Below are 19,119 nucleotides of genomic sequence, written 5' to 3'. Positions count from 1 at the left end.
ACTCACAAAATTCCAAAGATGTGTTACCCTCTATGGGTTACCTAATTTCTTTGGTTATACTAATGATTTTGTGACCTTGTAGCATGAAGTTAAGTTGGGGGGGAATCCCTCTAATTTTGTTGTTCTTGGATGATTTCCAATCAAGCTTGAATGATTATTTTGTTGGTCTTTTTAGTAAACCTCGACATGTGACACCTTAATGATTCAAGGTATGTATTCTTATATTGATTGACATTGGTATAATTCATTATAATCACATTCTTTCATTTTTATCAAGTATTTATAATATTATTAACTGTACCTATCATTTGTAAAATGATGTTACTCACTTAATGATAGGGTTATTAATAGGATAAAATTGCTTTAATATACTTGATATGCTTGGTTTTGAGAATATGGTTACAGGTCTCTTGTTGTGGTGAGATGATCTTAGAAATAATACCAGTTGATGATTCTTCTCTACACAAGCATTACATAACACACTATGTTGACATTGTGTGGGCTTGCTAGCTATCTGCTGCATATTTGATTCACTTGTGCTTCACTATTCAAGATCACATGTAGATTTTGGCATAGGTGTTCATTACCTTGAAACAAGATTTCCTTTCTTTGGTGATTTATCACATGGAGGAAAATATGCAACTTGGTCTATGAGATTCATGATCATTTTGAGCTACACACCAAGAAAAACTTTGAAGACAGTGCAAATCATCACACTCCTTCCTTGAGTTATGTCTCCTCCTCTTTGAAGTTCTATGAACACATTGGAGACTATCATTGGTATTTCACTGTATGACCTTGTCCTTGATAATAAAGATGTGTTTATGGATCGATCTCATTCTTTACAAGGATTGGACATGAAGCACAACTTCATGCCAGGTGATCCAATTTTATCATTATCAGAGCACTATGTCATATAAGTACCATCATCCTTGTGAGTACTTCTTTCATCCAAGTGTGCTAGTGTGTTCTAAAAGTTCTCCAAGAATCTTTTCAAATTCAGCGGAATGAGATACACAGATCAAGGTTAATTTGTGCAATGTTTTAATATTCCAAAATTTGTGGAGATTATTCGTAGGCATCATTCTACAGTCATTTTGCAATCAAGTTTTAATTGTGCCTTCTATGAGGTCATGGACAAAACTCAAGTTTTGGATGGCATTATTTTTCATCATCCATGTTAGGATTTCATTTCTTTGGTCATTATATGTAGTTATTGAAAAATTTATAATTAAAAAAAAGGAAAGAAAGCAATAAAAAATCTAACAATGAAAACCTTCGGGCGTTGTTGGCCAGTTAATGTTTGAAAACTGGTTTCCAACAGATGTTAACTGCAAAATAAATTCTTAGCGGTGAAAACTGTTTTTACAATGCCATTAAGTGGTGAGTGATTGAAAACTGGCTTGCCAATGATTACTTGTCATTATCAAAATTTAATTAAAAAAAGCTGAAAAAAAAGAAAAAAGAAAAGAAAAGAAAAAAGAAAAAAATACAATAATTAGTGTTCTTGGTTTTTGTGCTAATCATTCTATTTAGGAACACCTAATCAATTACACGATTATTTTATTCTTGGAACTTCCTGTCACTCACTTTTGCAGTTCTGCTCCTCTTCAATGTGAGTTATTTGCAACTTTGATCACCCATAGTGTGTGTTGCCTGTTTAGTTGAGGTGTTTTCATTGAAGGGTGCTACCTACTATATGCTCTAGAATGATTCAATTTCTTATGGTGGTCCCTCAACTTGCCCTCTTTGTCCCTGTTTTGTGGTTCCTTCCAGTGGTCTTCTCTTCGATGCTTTTAGTCAGATGGTGGTATTTTGTGGGGTTGCAGTTCTAGATGCCCCTCTTCGTTCCTTTTTGTCGATTCATCCATTTTGGCGGCGATAGTTGCTGCGTATCTTTATGTTCCACCATTGGTCTTCCTACACATGCATGTTGGTAAAACAATCAATTTTTTCCTTATTTTATCTATTAACTTTATTTATATTGTTTATTATGTTGATCACTATGCAATACTCCTCCCTATCCTCTCCTTGTTTCCTGTGGATAGTCAACCTTTAAGTTTGGGGGGGGGGGGGGGGGGGGAATGTCACCCTATTATCTTCCAGCCATTGCCTTTAATAATTCCATCATACTATCCATTATATCCATCATACAATAACCTTTGTTTTGTCTCATCTCTCCTATTTTGCCCATTTAAACTCCTCTTATGTAATTGAGATAAATTTCTCCTATATGCAACCTTTTGAACCATGATACTATAAAAAATGAAAAGCAAAGAAAAAAATAAAAAATAAAAGAGAACCAACTCATGAAAAGTTGAAAGAGATATACCTACTGAAGAAAAAATAATAAAGCTTGTCATGTGAAGCAAAGGAAGGGATTTGTGTTTCTATATGAGTTATCATGGTTTGAGGAGATGACAAAATCTAAAGCCATAAATCCAAGTGCTTTTAATTCAAACCAAAGACCCCATGATCATAATAATTGCACGAGGATGTGGAATAAGCTAAGTTGGGTGGTTTGAGGAAATATATGCCAATTAGGGGATTCACTTTTCTTTTAGGATCACTTTCTCTTTCTGGTATTTTACCTTTATGGAAATTTTCATATAAATAAGAATGTGTATGACAATAAAAGAATTCAATTATATTCAATGAATGTTGTCAAGTTAGTAATAATGATAGTCATGTCTTCAATCCCATTTCATGATAGGACCATTAGGTCCTCTCTCTATGTGTAGGTTGTAATTTCCAATACAATAAAGAGGATGCTGTTGATTGATTCTTTAGACATAGGAAATTAGTTATTAAGTTAAGAGGGGACTAGCTTTTTTGAATTGGCAACAAGTACAAATATTAGTAACAACTCCCAATAGAGGCTAGTACGATTCAATTCAACATTTTGTTCATTTAGGCTTGATTGTGTCATAAATAGAGCCAACTAAATGTGATTTGATATTAAAACATTATTATAATAATATAAATAAAAAAATGTTTACTTAAATCTCACTTATGTCAAAACATGTGTTAAAAAAGGTGGAAATATGAGATTGAAAACAATGAAAACTCTTTTTGGTTTGTTGGTCATGTAGTTGTCTTCTATGGCTGTGAAGTTTGAGGAATAACACATCAAATTGTAATTAGAGATATACAAAAAAAATTCAAAAGCATCTAATCATAAGTAATCTCAAATCAAAACCATATTCTCTTATGAAATTCTTTTGATTAAAGCAATAACATTTTGTTGGAGGCATCAACAATAGCTTGACTTGTAAGTTATGCAAAAGTGTTTAAAAACATGGATAACTATTGATGGTCCCAAAAAAGATAGAGAGGACGAGGTCATATAATAAAAAATCAGCTGATGAAGCTTGAAAATAGCTGGTTGAGTAAGTGAGATATCAATTTCCATGAATGTCCTAAAATCAATGAATAAATAAGGCAAACATGTGGTTGAAAAATTTAAGACAATCATGTTAACAAAGTAAATTGGAGGAAAAAAATAGAAGCCTAGATTTCAAATCTGAACTCAACTTAGAATCGTAGTGAAAGGATATATTTAAAGATAGTTTTTGAAAGAAAATAAAGTTGCTAGTTGTACAATTGATAACTAAATTACACAATATTTAGAATTTCTATAATTTCATAAGAAAAGAAAGTAAAGATAAAATAATTTTTTATAATAATAAGATAGTGATGAAAATAAAATATAATTTCATATAGAATGTGTCTTAATTTAAAAATAATTCAAAGTTTACAATGTACACTATGTATTCAAAGAAACTATAGTTAAACAAATTGTTTGTTTAAGAGTTTGAAGATACTTGAAGACCATAAATTTTTGTTGACCTAACACGAGCCTTACATCATGTTCCTATGCTTATTGTTTATTAGTGTTTTTGCTTAAAATTAAGTAGTTACATGTTCTCATGTGACATTAAAATTGTTCAAAAAAGAATAACAAAGAATCTTCTCTTAGTTTTTTTTTAGCGAATGAAATAAGCTAGAGTAAAATTGACGCGTGTCTCCATAAAATTATTGCCCTCACTTTTAAACCATCAAAATTATTAGATTAAAATTTTATATTTTAAAAAATCAATAAAAATTCCTAAGCACTAAAATGAACATTGAATGAGACCACCATTAGCCAAAATAAGCTAAAATAAGCTTAATAGTGGCATGAGAACATGCGCTTATAAAGCACATTTAAAAGCGGGAGAACCTCGCAAGGATTTTAAAACACATATATTTTCTCCACCGTAAAATCAACAACAATTTGATGAAATGATATAATTTCCCAATTGTGTTTCGTCCGGCTATAAGTCTGTTACTGTTCTCTATGTTTTCACGAAAAGGGCAACCCATCTTCTCGGTTCTGTAACATACTACTCGAGCGCTGCGCAGCATTTTTCTGTTGGAAGCACATAACACTTCAATTTTCTCCAAAATGGCAAAGGCGCTCAAGCTAGTTGATCACTTTTGCAAGCTTGCAGTTGATTCTTCATCATCGTCCAGGTAAACATTCCCAATTGATGAACTCCATAACCTATTTGCATGTAATGGTATATGTATTACCCAGGTATATTAATGGGTTTCCATTGTCAGCGTTTCAGAGCATATTTTACCCTCTTGTAATAGGTGCGTGGACTAAATTAAATTTAAAAAAAAGAAAAAGAAGGTAACATGCTTTTCCACTTTTGCAAAATTTAGACCTAATGATGCTAACGTCAAAAAAAATATTACTATGGTAGTAGTTCGTTTGTTTGGCCTATAAATAATATATGTTTTGCTCATTAGTAGTTGATCAAAATTGCTCTCTTCCTTCTACAAATTTATTATGTCCGAACTGTACGCTGGGCGAAATTCTCAATAACTTCGTTCTAACATGTTGAATCAGTACATTGAGGACATTTAGCGAGATCTCCAACAAATTTGCTCTAAAACATTGCATTAGCTTTGTTGGGGCACATGGGATCATTTAAAAGACGGTTGCGCTTGAAACAAAAACGACTTGAATAATAATGAGCACACACGAAGAGGAGAAGACCAAACACGATGCCAACTCGACCCAACATGGCTCACGATGGTGTACAGATAAATACGAATGAAAGGCTGCCAACAAGGATTATGAATTGTGACATGGCTTGAGTCAGCAACAATTTAGATGCCAAAGAAGAAACAAGTTTGAAGAAGAATGGTCACACGACAATAAAGGTGGAGAAGGTACTTCAACAACAAAAAACGACGATATACAAACATAGGAGAGCAGATGCAACTTGAGCAATTATCAGAAACTAATAGCTGAAAACAACTGAACTAGGTATAACCAAAAAATAAAATGTCTCTCTCTCCACAGAAACAGAGCAAGAATCACAGATGATACAATGATTGAAAAGACCTTCTTCTTAAGGGAAATGTTAGCTAAAAGAGATGAATCAGTTGACACAACTCAAGAAATTTTCAGTCCCTTCACTACTATCACCGTCAAGCTATACTCAGCTTCATTTTTGTGCACAGAAATGGGTCTGGATTAAATATCATTGCACACCACATTTCAAGATCTTCCGAAAACTAGATACTTACCAGACTCATCAATTCAGATATAGCCATCAAAGATTATAATTCTTCAAACAATGCAAATGCGAATGCTACAACTCAAAAGATATCGACAGCTCTATTGACAAGCACAGAAGGTCTTTGGAACATCTACGAGAGTCATATTCGTGCACAGAAATAGGTATGGATTAAATATCATTGCACACCACATTTCAAGATCTTCCGAAAACTAGATACTTACCAGACTCATCAATTCAGACTTAGCCATCAAAGTTTATAACTCTTCAAACAATGCAAATGCTGAATGCTACAACTCAAAAGATATCGACAGCTCTATTGACAAGCACAGAAAGGCTTTGGAACATCTACGAGAGTCAACCCCAAACTACAATGCATGCACACTTTGTATGGCTTTCCCTAAATGATTCTGAAATACGTTTTCCTCAAGAATTGATTCTCATTCACACATAGAAATATCAGCGAGTCGGCAGGTACAAATCCAGATTCATCAATTCTAACCAGCAACTTCTTTACCTTTTTTTCGTGAAACATGACAGCTCTGCCTCAATTTCTGACACTACGTCGTTATTGGGTATCATCACCAATGACAGTCATCATTCATACTTTTGCAAACCTTTAGAAAACATATAAGTTAAAACCAATGATCATACTGCAACACCACGACAACATAGAATAATATCTCTGCTCAACTTCACGGCAACACATGATGTCATACTCGGCATTTGAAAATAGGAACCAGCAATATTCTATCACATTGTCTCAGACATAGAAAGATAAGTACAAAATATCTGTTGAAGCTATTATCTCACATTGTAGAGACAACAAGAACCACTTGTCTTCACTCGAAAGACTCTTCATTGTTCCACACAAAAGCTTCCACTTCTTTCAAACAGAAGACTCTTTAGATTCCAAGTTCGTGTCTCTTCAGCTCTCCAACCTAGAGTTACTTCATATATCAACCAAAATCTTTTCTTATTTAGGAGGGAAAGAAATTCCCAACACTAATACATCAACAAACAGGAGAGCAATCATCTACAAGCTCAAAACAGTACCATAAGAGGAAAGGAAATTTAAAGGAGGTATGCAAAATTCTACATGAAGCATTTGATAAACATGCAAATTTGGTTCTTGAGGACAAAGGGAAACTTTGAGGAGTGACTTACATGAGGCTTCATCGTCGCAGCGAGAAGATTCACTAGAGCATTTTAAAAGGGAAATAAATATGACTTCTCTTGATGTAAAGCATGAGATTGATATAGATTCTTTGGGATATCACATCGTCTGGTGTGTTTGTTGACTTCATAATGACACAATTTGTGCACACAAAAAAATGCGAGAGATGGCATTCAAGGATACTAGGAAAACCAAGAACAATTTTTTTTTGGTACAGTAAGATTAGTAAGATCATTTGGTGGTGATTGATGATTCCATAAAAGCAAAGATGTCAAAATTCTGATTTGGGACGACAATAATTTACTTTCTCACTCTCATGAGTTTGCAGTGCTTAGAAATGAAATAACTAATGTAGAGGAGTCTGCAAGTGTTAAGTTTTCAATTAGAAAGTGCTTGTAAAAGTTGAAGACATGACATCAATGCATGATGACAGTGCTGATTGTTATAACAGCAGTGATATATCTCTTCATCCTTAAGATAATGTAGCACATAATTATATAAAAGACAATGCTATGAGGTTACCTAATGTTGGCATTTGAGTTTCGGAAGATGGCCATGAGCCCATGTGTCATGGTGCAACTATTAAGGGAAGATTTTGTGCATCATAGAATAGAAGATGTAACGAGGATTTAAGCATTTGTGATGAGTTGCTTCACAACTTTGGGTATATTGTTGTTGTTATCAGAGTAGCGCAATGGACTGGTGGATCAGTGTTCCTAAAGTTGATATGGGACCCAGACATTTGGTTTCAACATGCAGATGCGGATTGCCTTAGGGCAAACAATCTCTGGGAATGGAGGACTCTAATGGCCCCTTTTTGCCCTGTATGTTAATAGATAAATAAGAATTAATGCTAGCCTATTATTTATTATCCCCATAGGCTAAAGCAAGTTAATCTAGTAGGTTAAGTGTATAATCAAATAAAAGGAGGAACATGCTATAGTTATTGCTAATATGAATTTAATTTTTTATAGTAAAAATTATAAAAAAAGGGCCAGCTTAGATTATGTCTAAAGTCTTTTCGAGGGCATGGGGATGAATTATTAAATGTGAAGCAAATATTAATTTTTTGCCTAAGTTGCTATATAAAAGAATTAGAAGGAAATCAATAGCTTTTTGGCCGAGGATTTGTATAAAAGGTTTGATTGGGGTTTGGAGTCTCATTCTTTTATGATATATTGATTTGATTCTTGATAGTTTCTTCATTGTTGCTGGTTTGACAATAGTAGCCATATGCGAGGATGAAAACCCTTGGATATTCATAGGTTGGACAAAAGTCCAACACTACTTGAGAGGTAAGCTCGATCAAGGTTTATCATAGAGCATACTTGCATAATTTTAAACAGGTTTTAGAAGGGAATTTATGCATGTTTTAGCATTGTAACAATAGTATATATTTGATGTAAGCCATGTATATTTTATATCAGAATCATTAGAAGTAGTTTTTGTTTGTAATTGCTTATTTCCTTTGAAATATATATAGTTTCCTTTACATGTTATTTTGCAATGAAATGTAACAAAAAATGGCAAAAATTGAAAACCCAGATTAGGTTTGAAACAATATCCTAGTTTGGAATATTTCAGGTAAGATAACACAATGACCCCTAACCTTCCACCAAGTAGGGGCTGACCCGCACAACATGAAACCCTTGGCATAGAAAGTCCCAATATGCAGGCATAATTTCTTTTTGGATTTTCTCGTTGTTTTATTGGAGAACAAGGAATATGATGCCTTCCTTTGAAGGGGCTTGCTGATCATCGCCAAGGTAAACCATAACTGGAGGAAAAATATACTCTCCATCGAGAGTGATGGAAGGAAATAAGTCATAGACCTACAAAACCAAGTTGTCAGCCAAGAGTTGGCATTTGACTTGGAGTCAGAGGGTGGTGACTTTGGGATGTAGGAAGGAAAAGTAATGAAACCCAACTATGAAGGGCTGTTAGAATTCGAAGGTTGCTCAAAGGATGAGACAAGTTCTTTGAATAGGTTGTTCAATTAGTAGATAGAGGACCAAAAGTTCCTCCACCTTGAGTTCAATATGTTACAAATTGGGGAAATTGAAGATATTGGTTTGGAAAGTGCAACCTTCCCTTGGGAATATGAAGAGTATGAGGGAGTGACAAGGGTAGACAGTACACTTACCAATGTTCGTAAGGGACAAAATGATAAAAGTATGAGGAACCAAATAGAAAGAAGGTCAACTTGGGGAAGAAGACAACTGGGAGGTGATATTGCCTAGGCAAGACTTGAACTTGTACTCAAGGCAGTAGCATTCAAAATTCTTATGGTGTAAAGGAAACCTTTGCTTGGATGTACAAGGATCTAAAAGGTATACCTCCTGGGCTGTGCATACACAAGATCTCTCTCGTACTAGGCGCACAACCCGCACATAAGAGACCGTACTGAATGCACAAGAACTAGTTGCCAAGGTGTACGAGGAGATTGAGAAAATGGTGGAAATAAACCTCATTTTCAAAGTAGAAATGAGTGACTGTGTCTCATCAATTGTTATATCCCTGAAAAAGTAATCAAATCATATTTGGGTCTTTGTCGATTTTAGATGTCTTAACAGAGTCACAATCAAAGATCCCTTTTCAATTCCTTTTATTGATAATATATTGGATGAAGTGGTAGGTTTCAAGATGTACTCATTCATGGGTGACTTTTAGGATATAACAAGATCAAAATTGTAGAGGAAGATAAACTCAAGACCATGTTTGTAGTGGAGGATGGGGTGTATAGAACAAAATGCCATTAGGTTTGTGTTATGTCCTAACTACTTTCCAACAAATGATATTGAACACATTGGACAAGATGTCCATAGGGAATCTCAAGGCTTTTTTGGCTAATTGGTACATTTATAGTGGACCAGAAACCCACCTCATTGTATAAAAGGAATGTGTAGAGGCATTGTATGGAACGATTGGCTCTAAATTCTAAGAATTGTTAGTTTATGGTGATGTAGGCTGAAATGCCGGGAAACATTGTGTGCGAGGAAGGATTGAAGACAAACGATGACAAGGTAAAGTTCATTATTTAAATGGAGGCTTCAGAGAATGTCAGAGGGGTAAAGTCATTTCTTACACACATAGGTTATTACCAATTATTTGTCAACAACTTCCTTACAAATTTCATACCCATCAGGAAAATTGACTTGGAAGGGTGAATTGTTAGTATGGGAAAAAGAACAAGAGGCATTCAAGGAACTCAAGTTCAGATTGGTGAGTGTACCTATCCTCATATATTTGGATTGGGACGAGGAATTCCGCATACACGCAAATGCTTCCAACAATGCATTTGGGGCGTGCAAGGATTGGACCATCCTATTTCCTTTGCAAGCCGCCTATCCTCCAAGGTTGAATAGAACTATAGTACGATAGAAAGTTAGGCATTGGGCATGCCATACTTGACACAAAAGTTCAAGTACAATCTACTTGCAATACCCTTCACCTTTCATGTGGACCACCAAGTGCTGATGTATCTAGTAAAGAAGTTGTTTATCGAAGGGAGGGTGAGTAGGTGGTTACTCTTGCTACATGAGTTCATCTTCATCGTCATTGTACAACTTGGGAAGGGCCACCTCATCGCAGTTCGACTCTCAAGGATAAAGTCCAAAGAGCCTCTGAAGGGGGTGATTTAAGATTTCCCAGAGGACCACCTCTTCTAGATTGTTGCATTTCCACCTTGGTATGAGAACATTGAAGAGTATTTGTGCACCAGTACATTTTTGAGGGATATATGCCAAGTGAATGGAGGAAGCTAGCCCCAAAGAGAAAAATGTTTCAACTTATCATGATGGGGTCAGACTAGGTCCTATAAAGATGTGTAATGCTAAGAGAAATCCTTAGGGTATTGAAGGAATCGCACAAAGGGTTAGCTAACAGCACATGGGACCAAATTCCACCCCACAAAAATTACTATTGGTAGTGTTTTCGTGGATGACTACATATAGATGCTTGAGAGTTGGCGCTGGGATGTGATATGCGCCAGAGGGTAGGTAAGCCGTTGGAGGGGATTTCATGCCCCTGTTCCCTTCGTAGCCACATGAGTCATTTGAAGATTGAAGATGAACAAAATGCATTGGTGTCATCAAGTCATAGTAGCAACATAATTCCTTACAAAATGGACCGAGGCGAGAGCATTTTTGGATAACTCCATGAGTACAACTATGAGCAAATTGTGATATATCTCGACATCACCATCTAGATCACAAAAAAATGTTTTGGTTTCAATCATATATAAGTCTTGTGGAGTGGAACAAGAGGACTGGGAAGAGAGACACTTGATAATGTTACGGGCATATTGCACTGTATACAAAGTAACCATAGGACAAACCTCTTTCTAACTCGTGTATGGATAGGAAACAATGGTGCTAGTAGACTATCCCTACATAGCCTATGTATTGCTATGGAGAACTATTTGGGGGACAAGGATAACCCAAGTGAATGTCTTCTAAACCTCACAAAGCTTGGCGAGTGATGTATGACGGCACAATGGGCGACAAAGGTAGCTCAATTTTGGCAAAAGTTCTTGTAGAACAAACACCTCTGGCAGATGAACTTCCAACGTAGATAGTAAGCATTAAAGTATAATGGCCGTAACAAACTCCGACCCAAGAAGTTTTGAGTTCATTGGTTAGGGTCATATAAAGTTAGGGAATTTGGCTAGAATGGTTCAACCAAATCATCAACTCTCGATGATACTTGTATTCAAGATGTAGTAAACAATTTGAAGCTTAAATTTAGAAAGAGAGAGACTTAGTTTGGTAATAAATATGTTGGGTATGCTACCCTTGACGATGGGACGATTGGGTGAAATAGAGCTTGAAGAAGACCCCCTAATAACTCAAGAATTATATAGGCAAGTCCTTGACTAGGTTAAACCAATGATGACACCAAGGGAGAGACTAGCAAGGAAAAAGGTGCAAGGCATTGCAGTTTCGAGTATCTACAATCAACTCACCAACACATTGTTTGGCAAATTCTTACTGTGAGTTCAGGACTTCAACTATTAGAAATGAAAGGCCCCATATGAGGGGAGGCGTGAAGGGTATGTTGTATATAACATAGATGAAGAAGTAGAAAGGAAGCGTAACTTTTGTGTCAAGTTTAGTTCCGTAGGTGTCCATATAATTTTAGGGCCCTGAGGAAGTTCAAAATGCAATAAAGAGTTTTGAAGAGTTGTGACACCTTCAAAATGATATATATATATAAAGAGAGATGAGTTCATCTGAGAAGAGATACATATGAAGAAATAATAGAGAGAAGAATTAAGGAGACATTAATGGAAGAAGAAAGGAATGGGAAGAAAGAGAAGGAAGGGGTGTGATGTCTGATTTTTGAAATAGGATCTAATAATAAATAATAAAAAAAATAAAATATAATAAAATAATAAAAAATATAATGCTCGTTTCTGGATTCAATTGTGTGAGTTTTTTTTTACTTCAAATTAAAGTATAAACTAATAAATTAAAATATAACATAATTAAATTTAGTGAACTTAATCAAGGGTCAAAAGGCATGAAATATAAAGTTGTGTCTCCCTCAAACATGAGATGTAAAAAGGGAGAAAAAGAATTTCATTTGAAAGAGGGTAAAGAGGAGGGAATCAACAAATCAAAGTGGAATCAAGGAAGAAATACTTGAAAAGAAAAAAGGAATAAAAATAAAATAAGGAAATGACCCCCTCAAATGGAAAATGTTATGGAGGGTTGCAACTCTTCTAAACGGTGGTAATTATGGAAGGTTTTGACTATTTCAAAGGGCATAATTATGAAGTGTAGTGACTATTCCAAAAGGTGGTAACTATGAAGAGCTGCGACTCATTAAAGAGTGACAATTAGAAAGGGATACAACTCTCTCAAAGGTTAGAAATGATGAAGGGTTGCAACTATCCAAAGGGTGGTAATGGTGAAAGGTAGTGAGTCGTAACTATTATGAAGTGCAAGCATGATGAAATTGTGTGAATTGCCACCATGGAAGATATAAAGGAAATATCAACTCATTTGAAAGGCACAAGGAATATCTATGCATTCATTAGCAGAATTATAAGCAGATGTAAAAGATGACAGCAGACCTATATGATGAATAAGAGCAGACATAACAGAGATAAACCAAAATCAGAAACAACAATCAAGGTAAGAAGCAATGATCATCATACTATAAGAGAAAGTAATCTCCATCAATAACTATGGCCATTTTGGAGTCGAACTTAGGGCATAGTTAAGGTGGACATGTATAAGCAGATATAAGCTAGTTTGTGCATCAAAGTAGTCAACATTTACACATAGTTAGATCCAACCATCAAGAAAGCCTTGAACCATTAGGAGAAGTAATTGAAAACATTAATGCTCATAAGAGCACACCCATACATTAGAGTGATCAGAGTCAGAGATTAAAATTTATTGTAGACTATAGCATTCTTATCAATTGGTGGGTAATACCTAGTATTCCAAATGAAACACCAAATCTCCAACTTTTTCTTGAATAAGGATGCTCATATGCTAAACAATGTATAAGGATTGTGTGATCAAATGAGACAACCTCAAGGTTTTTTCTTATCATGGACTAACTCAGTTGAAATGAATTGATTTTGATATGACAAAGGGACTTGCATTGTCAATGATATGAACTACTTACACTATTTCCGACCCAACAAACTGCAAAGGAGAAGGGTTGAGAAAGCTATTTTACTCCTAGAATGCACTTTTGACTCAACTACTTAGGCAGCCATTGACATCAACCAAGCTAGTGCGATCTCCTAAGGTAATCTAGGATGTTCAAAATATTACCGTTCTATTAGCTCCATCTATTGATGCATGTCAATATGCAAGCAATAGTTGAAGAAAAGTTCATAAATATGCCATTCAACTACACGAGGCGAACTTACAAGCAACAAGCAGGTAGTAGTTTGATCTAAGCGAGTTTACTAAAGACGCTTCCAATATATCTTCCATCCAACTAAACATTATTTCTCGTCAAAATGAAATAAAATTCTAATCCAAGTGAAGAAATGTAGAAACCATGTGATGCTCCAAAGAAACACAATAAGTCCACTGTGAAGACCAACAATGAAGTAGCAATTACCGTGATAACATTATGGCAATAATTTCTCCAAGTCTCTCTCCATTTACAAATGATCTGAGCAGTCCTTTTATAGAGGCTCCAAGTACAATGTGTGGCTCTAATAGATTTGAAATCAAGGGCCAAGATTAATCCAACAATGCCCTAATCATCTAACAACTTCAAACATTAAATAGTAAACCAATCACACAAAGACATCACCTTGTGGGCCAATGAAAAAACACATTACTTTAAAGAGTCAATAAAAAAATTGGTTATATAGAAGCTTATAAAAATAGGTACCAAGTAGTGGGCCAATAATAAAATGCCACATGGGCTTGCAGCCAATATTCCTTTAGAAGATTATTTTCTTTGATATTTCCCTTTGGCAATTTCAATGAATCTGAACTTAATGTTGTTGAACTCTTCCACTGGGACACTTGGTGTAAGGTGGTTAAATCAATATTGTAATTAAAAATGATTAAGTTGTGGGTTTTGATTGGGACACTTGGTGCAAGGTGGTTAAATCACTAATGTAATTAAAAACAGTTAGGTTGTGGGTTTTGGGTTGTTAGGTAGTGAGGGGATGTGTCGGTTGGTCTCCCTAACCAACCAACCACTATTTAAGAACAATTGAACTTGAATGATGTACTTGTTGTTTTTGGTAATTAATAAAAGAATACTGTTATCCCTTGCAATTATTTGGTATGCTTATCATAGGTGATGGTCTCTTATGTTGATAATGGTAACGTTGAATTCATATTGCGTGTTTTGTAACCTTTCTACATTTTTGGCGTTGTTACCTAAATTGAGTGGAGGTCATATGACAAACGTGATGGATTAATGAGCAAACCATTCCCACCACAAGTCACAAAGAGTGACGAGGAAGAAATAACAAGGGAAGATGAAGTGACACAAGACCTGGTAGTAGCCTAGGAAGTTTCTGTGGACTAGTACGTGTAAAGAGAAGCCCGAGAGCGGTTCTAGAGAGCACGGTACGGGACAAACTTTCGGTGACACCAGTAGCATACAAACTCATTGGCCAAATTACATCCCAAATTAGACCTAATTTTAAATTTGTTCATAGCTGTTAGAATGAACGGATTTTTCTTTCATTATCATGTGAAGTAGGTAGTTATTTATATCCGTTGTATTTAACTGTTAATGAAGATGGTTGTTATCCATTATTTGTCATGTGATGTTTAGCAGTGGCTTGATTTTGGAGTTATGATTAATAATTAAATTCTTATAATGTTTATATGAAAATTATTATGGAACTTATTATTATCGTGAAAGTATTGCACGGGTGATTGCAGGAGAAGATGAAGAGGGGAAGCATTGCTAAACGGGATCAACGGAATGGGATACTAGCTTAGTCCAGGCATTCAGGTTGATAGGTATGACCTTAAATTGCCTTGGTAAGGACCTAGCGACTTGAACTTCATGATACAACTGAAGGACTTGCATGAGCTATTAAATAAACAATTTAAAACATAAAATAATTTAATTAAAATATAATACGTACCTCAAAGGATTTTGATTGATCTTTCACCATATTTTTATAATATATACCTATGTATGTACATAGATATGAAATAAGTGACACCATAATATTATTTTTTTAATAATAAAATGATGCCACCTCACAAATATATCTACGTGCATGTAGATAGATATAAATCATAATATTTTTGATTTATAACCTTCAAATCTTCTTCCATCCTTTTTTTTTTCTCTTGCTTAAAACCGATCGAACACTTGGCACGTTTTCTTGGCGTCCAAGAGCCAAGACATTTCTTTTATGTTAAGGCTTCTTGGAAGCCAAAGAGTCCTTTAACCTTTAATATATATCATGAGATTGGGAGAGATGGAGGACATACAATATCACATTTTCTGACTTCCTTTCTTATTCCTGTTTTCCTTGCTCATTTCTGGCTTCTATCTACCACCCAAGACTTTGCAAATACCATTCGAATCTTTGCAAATTCCATTTAAAACCTTTGCATTTTATAGCAGTGCCATTCTTGTTACAATTTGCTATATGTTATTCCTTCCTTGCTAAAGTTGAGGTTGTATTTACACACTGTGGTTACGCTTGGAAAGCGAATCGAAGAAGAGCTGATACATAAGCGTCTAGCAAGACTCCGGACATTTTCGGATTATATTAGGTCATGTGGTTAATCATTTCCAAATATTGCTATAATTCCATTAACAATTGTTATTGCATTTCGATTTCCATGGTAGTAAGCTGTAGATTATACTCATTCACACTTAAATAACTTTAGGGAGTTGTTTAACATAAATCATAGTAAAGTATCCATGACATGGAATCATGAATTATTTTCACCACTGGAAATCAGAATCAAATGATATTTATTTCTGCAAGTCTTAAAGAATATAATCTCTCAAATCACAGACTGTGAAAAGTTGGAAGTATAAAATTTTCATGAATCAACAGACAGAGCCAAATGCTCTGAGATTCCGAGCACCTAGGACTCACTGATTGTATAGCCATGGAAAAGGTGAAGAGGTGAGATGGAATTTGCAATGACATGGAAGTGAAATAAGATATGATACATTAAATCTAAATAATTTTACTTAATAGCTCAGGCATGTCCATATTGTTGTTCCCCTGTTGTCAAGTCGAGCGGTGGTGATCAGGTCATTGAACCCATCAGAAAAACCTTGGCCAAGGTCATTTAAAGGCATGTTTGTCATCTAAGATCACTTGATGTTAGTGGTGCCAGTTATTCTGACATGACTGTCCATAACTGTGCAGACATTCTAAACACTAGAATGCTCAGGTGGTTGGACTAAAGGTATCCCAAGCCCAATCCCGGGGTAGGTAGGGCCTTTCTAATTCAATAGATTGTGTGGGGATAAGTATGGTCCAAGGTTGTTATTTCTGATGATCAATGGTACAGTTATTTCAGTTAATTGTTATTATAGTTATTTCTGATGATCAGTGTTACAGTTATTTTAGTTATCGTTATCTCTGATGATCAATGTTACAATTATTTCAGTTAATCGTTATTATGGTTATTTCAGTTAATTGTTATTTAAATTATTTAAATTAATCATTATTATGGTTATTTCTATTAATTGTTATTTAAATTATTTTAATTAATCGTTGAAAGCAGTTAATGTCCCATGAAAAGGAATTCGGTTAATTGTTGGGGAAAACTCTTTATCGATTGTCCTATTTTGTTATGAAAAATTGTTTGTTACACCAAATACCTTGGTTGTGGACGAGAAACTTGTTATGAGTAGAGGAAGAGAGATCCAAAGTTCAAAGAGTGTAGAAGACAATTAGTACTCCAACAGTTTGCTGAAGAAGTACTTGTGAAATTCCAAGAACGGGTAAATCCTCGGAGAACAACAAGCCAGTAAAACAATTCATGTCCTTAATCCCAAATAAGGATCCGAGGCAAGTACATGAAGAAGAAACTGCTCCATGACAGATTCTACGTACTAGCGAGTAGGAAGAAAGGTGTTTCCATCTCATAGGGGCTATCAATCAAACTTAGGTGCCAAACCAATGTGAAGAAAACTTGATTGAAAATACAATAAGGGGTATAGCCAATTTGGCAATTTTAGAGGAGCCGACAAAGAAGTAGGGGTGGAAGGAGCCTGAAACCCCGACATAAAGAGTGCATTGACCTACACAACAATAGAGCACTGGGCAAACAAAGGGAGACTTACAAGGAGAAGGAGAAGTAACTGGGCCAAGCAACGTCCCTATAGGAGGGAGTACCATCTTGACAAGAGGAAGGGGGAGAACAAGGATGGTCACAGATAAGCAAAAATTGCCTAGATTTACAGGGAAAGGTTCAGAAGACACAACATGACATTGTAAAACATGGATAATGATATGGCAGGCTAATGGAAAAAACTACACTGACAATTGGCTAAAGGCATTTCCAACCACCTAAGGGGTATGGCTATTGACTTGTACACAAACTTGGAGGCTCCAAAGAAAGCCACATGGAAGGACCTATGTACAACCTTTAAGGAGGAATTCCGACTCTTATGCAAAGATGACGAATTAGTAACTAAATATACAACACAAGACAAGGAAAGAATGAATCCGAAACAACATATAGTAGGAGGATAAAGGAATTGGTTGGGAAACTAGACAATAAACCAGCATATAAGCTAAAGAAAAGATGGTTTGTTGAGGGATTAACTTCGTCCCTATGTAGAAAATTGAAAATAGTACCACCATTGTCCTTTGGAGACACCTATACTTGAGCCATGGATATAGAGAGCAAAAACAAAACCTCTAAAGGAAGAAGGCATGGTAGTGGAAGTGAGAGTTCTAAAGAAAGTGGAGATGAATCTAAATGATCCAAGCCTTAAGAAAAGATATGATGAGGTTGATGAAAGAAATGACAGGGAACAAGGAGGAGAAAAGAGAGGGAAAAGGATTATGGTGTACTGAATGTGAGAAGGAAGGACACAAAATATGTGTGCCCTAGAAGACATTTTGTGACATATGTATTGGGGCATTCCATTAAGGATTGTCCCTATAATCTGAAGGCTCGAAATGGTCAGGTATTTTTTACACATGGGGAACAATCCACACCACCTTTTACACCCCTGTGAAACATGAACATGGAAGCATCACCTGGAGGGTACTAGAATAATAGGAGGGGAAGCAATAACAGTAGTAATAATAACACACCCAAAAGCCCCATCCAGTATAACTTCTGTGATGCCCCATGATACAATGCAAAAGATGCAATGAATGGGGACATTTTATCCGGGACTATGACAATGGGGGATAGAATGGAGATATGCTCTGCAAATGTTGCGGACCAAGTAACCATGAGGATGCCAATTGCCCTAAACAAACAGGTGTGAACATGCTTGAGATTGTAGAACTAGGGAGAGAAGTACTAGCTATCACAAGGATGCAATCCAGGAAACTTACATATCTTGATGCAAGCTAGAAAACTTAAATATCTTGATGCAAGCTAGAAAACTTAAATATCTTGATGCAGGAACATAAAAAGAGAGATTGGAGGAAGCCAAGAAGGAGATCCAAGATACTGTGGCAAGGGAAGGAAAAGTAAGTACCTCTAAACCTTCCTCAGGCAAGTATATACCAAAAACTATCATCATAAAGCAAGTACTCGAGACCACTATACTAGTAAAGATTGGGGATCTATTGAAAACAATACCTCAGTTAAGGGTGGCAATAACACAAGGGACTAGTACGAAGAAAGAACAATCCAAGGAAGAGGAAAAGTAGGAAGCAAAAGTAGGGATGGACAACAACAACCTATTTACCATAAGGATGAGAAG

At 35.5% G+C, this 19,119-nt stretch overlaps 1 protein-coding gene across 4 annotated transcripts in view; it reads left to right on the top strand.

The window, feature by feature from the left end:
* The first annotated feature begins 4,347 nt into the window (after positions 1–4,347).
* Positions 4,348–19,119, top strand: part of LOC149558487 (single-stranded DNA-binding protein WHY1, chloroplastic-like) — a 70,866-nt gene continuing 56,094 nt past the window's right edge. For 3 of the 4 annotated variants that reach the window (XM_089832695.1, XM_089832694.1, XM_089832697.1), the window contains exon 1: positions 4,348–4,515. In XM_089832695.1, coding sequence (XP_089688821.1) covers positions 4,448–4,515 — 68 coding nt within the window. In that variant the 5' untranslated portion in view covers positions 4,348–4,447. Of the gene's footprint in view, positions 4,516–15,128; positions 15,210–19,119 lie in introns of all 4 variants that reach the window. The other variant, XM_089832696.1, reaches the window with a different exon arrangement.

The sequence above is a fragment of the Cupressus sempervirens genome, chromosome 5 (genome assembly GCF_028749045.1).
Source record: "Cupressus sempervirens isolate cs-2001-9-10 chromosome 5, ASM2874904v1, whole genome shotgun sequence".
In the NCBI taxonomy this organism is placed as follows: Eukaryota; Viridiplantae; Streptophyta; class Pinopsida; order Cupressales; family Cupressaceae; genus Cupressus; species Cupressus sempervirens.
This window is presented reverse-complemented; position numbering and strand designations above follow the sequence as displayed.